Below are 8551 nucleotides of genomic sequence, written 5' to 3'. Positions count from 1 at the left end.
TCATCAGACCTCAGCTATTGGGCCCTCGATCGCTTCTCTTTTCATTCCTCGTAAGGTAATACCCGATCTTGTTTCCCCTTCGATCTCCGATGTATGGTTGATACCGGTCTCGGATCGATCTTGGTTAATGATCGATGACTCTATTAGACCTGTCGTCGGTTCTAATAGGATAAACGGACCTAGAAGGGGCTCTGAATTGGCCGTCCTCAACTCTAATTTTTGACTTGTATCTATTGTGGACGTCGGCCCAGGTTAGCACCGGATACTCAACCAAATTTTGTTTTAGCTGCTGCGAAGCCAAGGAGCTTCGGGGGTTAAGTCCTTGAATTAATGCTTGAATGGCTCAATCATCGTCAACCGGAGGCAAGTCTATTCGTTCCATTTGGAATCTTGACACGAACTCCCTGAGCATCTCGTTATCTCTTTATTTATCTTTGAAAAGGTCCAATTTTCTGGTTTCGACCTTGATAGCCCCGTCATGTGCCTTCACAAAAGCATCTGCAAGCATAGCAAACGAATCAATAGAATTTGGGGGTAAGTTGTGATACTATATCAGTGCTCCTTTTGACAGAGTTTCCCCAAACTTCTTTAGCAAAACCGACTCGATTGCTCGTTTGGATTTGTGATTCTGTTGTACTTTGGAATATCGGGCATACGAAACCTCTTTGGGATCGACTTTGGTGTAGTGCTTGGAGGGAAAATCTTTTGTATAAACTTCTTGAAATCTGGTCCTTTTAATATCGTAGGTGCTCTCGGGATTTGATCGACCCTGGAATTATATTTCTTCACCTTCTTGTCGTTGGCCTCAATTTTCTTCTCACCTGATTCCACCCGCTTCGTCAATGCTTCAAGAATTTTCATTATCTCGGGGTTGGCCCTGGGCTCGGCTTCACCCAACCTCTCGGCGGTTTGTTCATTTCTTCGGGTGCTCTCCTGGACCGCTCGAGCTCGATCCTGCCAGGGGGTGGCCTTGATTCTATAGCTGCGCTATCGCCGCCTGTTGAGCCTGCAACATTTCGAAGATTAGTCGCAGGCTTACCACATCGCCTTCGCCTTCGGGTGTTTCTCGAACTGTTGGTCGGGGACCTCCACGAACGCTATTTTCGGGGTCAGTTGGTAGGTTGACGTAGATAGCAACCTGTGAATTGGCTTCGATTAGATTGGTGACTCGGACTCTGTTGGGATCAGCAAGGGACACCTCATTGTTAGGTGCCAGATTGTTATTTTCGCCATGATGGCCAGACTCAGCCTTAACGTTCAAGTGAGCAGACTGAGAATTTGACATTTTTAAGCTAACCTGAAATTGAGACCACAAAGAACAAGCGTAAAATAGAGTGTGTTATGGAGATTTGTATCAAACCACCACTATTATCCTTAGCCCCACGGTGGGCGCCAAACTGTTTACCCTTAAAACGGATAACAATTGAATTTATACGTGGTTTTAAGGATATGTGGATAGATTCAACACAAATAATCAAGAATGATATATAAACAAGTTAAAGATAAAATGAATAATCAAACCAGTTGTGACGTTAAGGTCGGGCTCAGATTTAAGCTGAACAGTAGTTTTGTCCTCGACTGGACCCTTAATTCGAATCCAAATATATATATGAAGAACAATAATTAAAATAAGAACCTTTCAATAGCTAGGAAGTAGAGAAATACGTTTGTATTGCCTTGATATGCGTGTTACCATGTGTCTTATTAAAGAAAAAACTTTCTCTTTATATAGTAGGAGAGTTTCATCCCTAGTACAATCCTAAAAAAGGTAAAAATATTCCTTTCTCGTCAATTACTGATCTGTTGCCGGCTTCAGGCGAGATCTGCGTTGTGATATCTGATGGGGTTAGTCGTGTGCAACCGTTGCCATGCTTTCCGAGGTCTCGGAGCTCGTTCCGGGTTTGGGGAAGTATTGTCTTATCAGACCCGGTGGCAAACACTCCGTTCGGGCCTTGGTACGAGAAATTCTCAGCTTCAATTCCAATCCCATGTAATTAAGTCCCTTGCTTCGTTTGACCCACGAGGAAATCGGGACGTGTGTCCGCCCCGTTTTTTACCCGTATACGAGAGAACCTCCTATATTGTCTGAAAATTGATGTTTCAAAGGTAGAAAGAAACCATTTTTCATTTGACGGTTGTTCTAATAAATGGGAGCTAGCTAGATAGAAATAAAATAAAATTAATTATATGCTCCTTTTTTTCCTGATAATAATGGTATCTGAACTAGTATGAAGGCACCTCTAATATTTCATCTGTATTTGCTACTGTCTCATTATCATAAATATTGGATAATTTTATCTACCAAAACGGATATTTTTTATATTTTCTTTTTGTGATTTAATTTCTGATATCTTCGAACTTTCACCAATTTATTGATCATTAGCCACAACTTTTTTCCCCAGCCTCCTCGCATGCTGGAAAAATACTCAAAAAGTCATGAGCGAGTCAAGCTGGAATAGAATGACAAGGCCAGAACAATGCCAATCCAGTAGACACATGGTAGAACGTCAGTGTCACAGGTTAGAATACGGTTTGGGTAAATTCCAAATGATGGAATGGATAACTATTGAACTGTGTGAAAAAAGAATATAAAAATACTAATAAGAAGAGGTAGAAAGTATGTCAAGTTTGTCAACGTTCATACGGTAATATGCATAAATGTTGCAACATTTGGCACACATATCTATACCTTTTTAACCTAGTTTACTTCTTTGTACTTTTTCTCTTTGGAGTTCCTTATACAGCTCGACTCATATTTTTCTGTTGGATTGTGGTGTGTGTGTGTGTGGGGGGGGGGGGGGGGGGGGGGGCGGCGTTCATGTCTTAGATTAGAAGATACCAAAATGTTGAGCAATACCTGACAGAATGTTAATGATGCCAGCCATTCTGCCTTTCTCAAACTTCTGAAATGTGGAGGGCAATGAGTATTTAAACATTAGGATTGAAGAGGTCATTTTCTTCATTCTAATTCCTTTTTTTTTAAAAATAAAAATGTACCTTAAGATTAACTTTGTTCTCCAAAAGCATTTCACAAAAAGGTTAGCTCGAAACAGTTGAATTTCCTCGGAATCATTCTTCTTGTCTTTTCCTTACCTTTTCCCTACCAGTTTTGGAAAGAACTACTACAAAACAATAACAAAGGACTTAACTGCTGCAATTTTCATCGTTTTAAATGAAAACCTACAAACTATTGCAACCTGAAAATTGTATCAGGAACAGAATTTGACAAAATTTTACAAAAACGCTCAGTTTCGTAATGATAAACAACAATATACCCATTGTATTTTCACCGGTGGGGTCTAGAGAGAATAGTGCATGCAGGCTGTTTCGGAGAGATCATCAGCAGTTTCATAATAATAAATCAAAAAAAATTAGCTCTTCTATTGCAGATTACAAATTTTGTGTGCTGTACAGAACATGGACCGATATCTGCATGGTACTATTCCTCGAACTGTTGTCAAGTATCTTCCTGTTAATGCATTTGGGATAAACTTAGCATCAATCACAAAGAATCAGTTAACTGATCGGAAGTGCATCATTGACTATTGTGAACACCTAATTTTTTTGACATATTTGAATTTTCCCAAAGAAGGGTGTGACAACTATAAACCTTAATCTACCTTCGGCCTATATTTAAATACACAGAGAGTGACAACTGCCCCCCCCCCCCCCCTACTAAGCTTCAACTCAACAACAACGAGGTTTGGGGAGGGTAGTATGTATGCAGTCCTTCCCCCTACCTAGAGAACTAAGCTTCAACTCCAATATTGAAAATGCTGTAAATGTCACTGCAGATTGCAACAGTGCTTGAAGAAACAGCTAACAGTATCATGACCCATGACACTAATCTGTCCCTCTTGGTTGCAATTCCATGTGTATCCCTGTTCAATGGCAAAGGTGGAAAATTAACTTTTAGTACGAGAAATAAAAAAGACTATAACTGATAAAAGAGGCTACTATCGAAGCTAGACGTATTACAAAGCAGATAAACTCCAAGACTCATGCTTAGTCTCCATTATATGTAATCAACGTTTAGGAACATCCATTACCAACTTATTTGAGTTTGCTTTTCAACTAGTTGGCTCATAAAGAGGAACAACTTATTACTTAGATAACCAGCTTGTAAGAAATCATTACGAAACAAAAGCAGGTAACATTTGAATATGTGGCAAGGATTACCCAGATAGCTAAACAGTTTAAAGAATTTTTGGACAACTAACAAGCTTTAAGATCCATTATTAAACCAGCCTGAAAAGGGAAGATGGTGGGCATGGGCGCTCACCTAAGGACAATAGCAGCCGGAAAAATGAAACCAACAGAGACAGTAGCTGTGGCACCAGTAAACTGGAAGGCATCCCAGATGCTAGGTACACAATTTGCTCCCAAAAAAATGAAACAGATGAGAGCTGCTGTGACTGAAAAGAATCTGCGATTATCATAGGCAATAGGAATTGCATATGGGAAAAAGAGGCCATCCATATTGAGGCGAAGCGAAAAGAAAACAATTGGAAAAACAAGCATCAAGTGGATGACATAGCTCACTCGCACCACATCATTAAGCAATGAGCTGTAAGGAATCCCAAGTTCACCATCAAAGTTGGCGAGTACATCATCCAAGGTATGATCGCCAAAGAGAAGGAATCCAAAAAAGCTGGTTGCCACATATACAGTTGTGCATAACACAATTGAAGTCCGGACGATTGACTTCATCTGGCTGCCATCTCTTAGCTCATTCTCTATTGGATGTACTGGAACATACAATGAAACAAATATTAGTGTTTTCACTAGTAATTGTTGCTCAATCATATGGAGTAGCATTTATCCAGACTGACGTATAGGAAAACACCTTGTCTAGCAAGAGGTACTTTTGCTTTATTTTAGTAGAAAAAGTACCTAGCTTAATTAGATAAAAGGGAAAAAAAATATGCAGACAGAGAAACAGTAGCAAAACCCAATGCAATCCTCCATTCTTTCTTGACGCTGCTTCTGATTCTCAGTTCCTCTATCATCCAACTTCATTACTGGACACCCTTAAATCTGCATTTTGTTCCTTTTCTAATCCAACGATATTCCATAGTAGCCCTCTTTGTTCCATTTAGGCCACAACATTAAGATTTCACCCAACATACCACTATAACACCAAGAATCTACTCCCAGCAGAGTACAGACCAAAAAGAAATCAATTATAGAAGAGTACGCTAAAGCCAATTGGTGATATGTCATATGTGTAACTAACAAATTGGCAAGCTATTGAATATAGCCCATTTTCCGCCTCCGCAGTCACAGTGCAACAGCAATTGAATTAAGGCATGCAGCAAAACTGGTGCTGAATGTCCTTTTGCTGTTTCGCAGAATAATACCTTCTGCTGAATATCAAACAAAGAATGACAGAAAAAATTTCAAGAGTTCAGAATTTGATCTTACAATGACGATGAACTACGACTATATCCTATATTAGATAGCCTCCGGCTTGTGGTATGTGTCCAGTATGGATATGTTGGAGTTAGCAACATTTTAAAGTGTGTTTGAAGGATCTGAACAAAGTACCATATCCATATTCTGCGCGTTTGACACAACTACATCAACACATATGAAGATTACATGTAACATTGCTGCTGCCTAGTGCTATCGTATAAAGACACATAGAAGAAAGTGGAAGTAACCCTATGGTTGACAAATGTGGTGCATTACTTTCTTGTAGTTGGATCTGAGTCTAGCTACTGGCCATCTCTCAAGGTTTTGGTCTCAAGCCCCCAAGTATAATTTCCTAAGGTAACTAGAGATAAGGATAGAAATGAACATAAGGATGTAAGGAGTTGAGAAGCCGACATGGAAATCAAGAGCTCCCTTTTTTTTTTGGATGGTGCACTCGCCAACTTGCACGCACGTCGACTATTTCAATTTTCACCAGATACTGATTAACTCTGCCAACAATACATAGCAGATTTGGAAAAAACATCTAACCTTTTAGCCTCTGCTGGGATTCAGATACTTGTCTCCCATGATTTCCGTTCCAATTTTATTGACCACTAAGCTACACTCTTGGGTTCAAAAGCTCTATTGTTTTAATTATAATTTTGATATAAATAAAGCAGCTATTATGTGTAGATAGTTGGATAGATTTTTCCAGAACTTAACGTAAACTTTTGTAAGGTGCACATTAGTAAAACTATTTAGACACACTAAAAGAACTACTCTATTACATTCCAATTCATTTGTAAGTTGCTAAAGAAGGCTTAAATTGCACTGAGTACTTAGTTACAAAGGAAATAAACAAAAAAGGAAAGAACCAAGACATAAGGAAAAAGAGATTATGTAGATATTTCTTCAGATAAAGTTCATGGTAACTAGCAATCTTTTCAATCAAGGAGGAAATTAATGATTAAAAATCTCAGTATTCAAGAACAGATAACGATAATAAAGAAAAGGCTTACAAGATAACCAAAAAATCAAAATTTTAATCACCTCAGAGATGACATCACATTATAAACAATGATAGATGACCACTCGCCTTTTAGTGACGCTGTGTCTGTCTGTGGTTGGGAGCAACAAAGTAAAACTGACTACATAGAGATCGCATTTCACATCACTAAGCTCCTTTGGGGATAGCTTTGTTGATAAGGAAAGATATATAAAGGAACACCTAGATCTCCTCAACCTTAATATAAATCCACGACTCAAGCTCTTAAAAGAACTGCTCTTCAAAATGTACTAAAGATGCTAACATGCAAACTGAAATGACAAAAATCCTAGAACTTACAATTGTGATGGCAAATATAGGCAGTGACAAGTACAGGGACAGTTGTGAAAAGCTTCCAGAAAGATGCCTGATCAACAAGTTTCGGCAGCAAGCGGGGCATTGCAATGCTTCCATTAATGAACTTAACAATGACTATTCCAGCTGTGATTACCACAAATACAACAGCTAGAGCGACTGACATGGCTGACGTATATCTCAATGAATCTGCCCAAAACAATAAAAGAAGTCAAGAAGTCATGAATATTAATGGAGGAGTGCAGATAGTGCATTTACAGTGCAATGTGTAGAATAATTCGCACTACTGAACAACAAAAGCCTTTTTCTGATGACCCTGGATACTGTGGAAGAGATTGTTCTTACATAAAATTATTGCATTCAAGGTAGTATTACTAGGGTAAAGTGTAATCAGCTCCTTATACCTTGGCCAGCTGAGCACTTTCTCCCTTAGAAGTTGGAACTATTTTCTCTAGCAATTTAACATGCGAACTTTCAAAATAGGACACTAAATGCCCCAATACTATGTACTGTCTTAACAGTAATTTGGTTTACAACCACATAAGAGGGATCATATTTATTTATATATGGAGGATAATAATTTACACATTCCACTATGAGGTGATAAATATTTATGAACGAGTGAATTACGATGCTCACCAACACGTTTGAATGAAACAAGAGGAACAAACACAAGGAGTGTAGTAAGAAGCAATATGTTAGAGCGCACAGTCCACCAATGTTGACCAAACCATTCTTCCATTACACCTGAATAGTGTACCCCATCTGATGAAGTCCCCGATAATACATCACCTGCAATCAAACACACCATTTTCATTAGCCTATACGGATAGCGCTGCAGGCCTTCCACTATACCTCTTCCCCCATTTTCTTCAGTTGAGAAAAAAAAAAATTGTAGTCCATCCCAAAGAATGAGGTGCTTTTAGTACAATCATCAAAGCATCTAATTTAATCTCAATTTGGACATCAATTTCCAGAATTTGAAAGAAAAGAAAAACTTAAAATATTTGAAAACTACCTAAAAAGTGCGAACAATAACTATTTTTTTGTAACCGAATAGCGGTCAATGAAGTGGCTGGAGAACGCCACTAGAACAGTCGAGGTGCCCTCTCAAGCTGACCAGGACACAAAAAAAACTAGTTTCCGTAGTTAAAATATCAAAATCGTGGACTTTTTAAAAAATTGAAACTGTGTAATTTAAGAAACAACCAGTACTTCTAGAAAATCAATAAATTTCGACAATTAAAAGAAAAAAATGAGCTGGAATTAGGTACCAATGATGATCATGTAGACAACAAGCAATCCGAGATTGTTAATCACAATACAAGCTTGCAATAAAGTACGGCCAAATCCGCCGAACGCATCGCCGGCTAGGCCGGAGTAGGAAGAGGCGGATTTGGAAGCTCTGGTGAATCTAAGCAACATTTCAGTTGACTTCTCCGTCAGCATAGCGGCGAGGATTATAACGATAAGACCTGGAATTGCACCGAGTTGCTTAAGAGTAGCCGGAAGTGCCATAATTCCGGCGCCGACAATTGTAGTGGAGAGATTGAAGACAGCGCCGGAGAAGGAAGCGCCGTCGAATCCGGCTTCGAAATGGCCGAAATTGGAGTCCTTTTGCGGCAGAAGAGGGGTGGTTTTAGGGCTCCGACGGTACTTCCGGTCGGAGTAGGTCATTTTCGTAATTTTTGGTAAATTGCGGGGGGATTATTTGGGAATGAGGAAGAAATAAGGGAGGTTTTTAGAAATTTGTTTCAGCAAAAGGCATTACATGAA

The 8551-nt window shown here is 39.1% G+C and overlaps 1 protein-coding gene across 1 annotated transcript; it reads right to left on the bottom strand.

Moving 5' to 3' along the window:
• Positions 1 to 3357: 3357 nt before the first annotated feature.
• On the bottom strand, positions 3358 to 8551 carry LOC104085038 (amino acid transporter AVT6A-like). Its single transcript, XM_070200165.1, has 5 exons — positions 8050 to 8551; positions 7415 to 7567; positions 6761 to 6964; positions 4283 to 4748; positions 3358 to 3881 (listed from the first exon to the last, which is right to left on the bottom strand). The coding sequence occupies exons 1-5, from the start codon at positions 8450 to 8452 to the stop codon at positions 3749 to 3751; spliced, it is 1359 nt and encodes a 452-aa protein (XP_070056266.1). The 5' UTR covers positions 8453 to 8551; the 3' UTR covers positions 3358 to 3748.

The sequence above is a fragment of the Nicotiana tomentosiformis genome, chromosome 4, assembly GCF_000390325.3.
Source record: "Nicotiana tomentosiformis chromosome 4, ASM39032v3, whole genome shotgun sequence".
In the NCBI taxonomy this organism is placed as follows: domain Eukaryota; kingdom Viridiplantae; phylum Streptophyta; class Magnoliopsida; order Solanales; family Solanaceae; genus Nicotiana; species Nicotiana tomentosiformis.
This window is presented reverse-complemented; position numbering and strand designations above follow the sequence as displayed.

What these genes read in the sequence shown, in the direction of transcription:
- LOC104085038 (XM_070200165.1), bottom strand. Translation starts at nt 8,452, where the DNA reads ATGACCTACTCCGACCGGAAGTACCGTCGGAGCCCTAAAACCACCCCT. An exon ending in TGTTTCATTCAAACGTGTTG is followed by an intron (nt 6,965 to 7,414) that starts GTGAGCATCGTA and finishes TGTTTTGGGCAG; the next exon opens with ATTCATTGAGATATACGTCA. An exon ending in CCGGCTGCTATTGTCCTTAG is followed by an intron (nt 3,882 to 4,282) that starts GTGAGCGCCCAT and finishes GCCATTGAACAG; the next exon opens with GGATACACATGGAATTGCAA.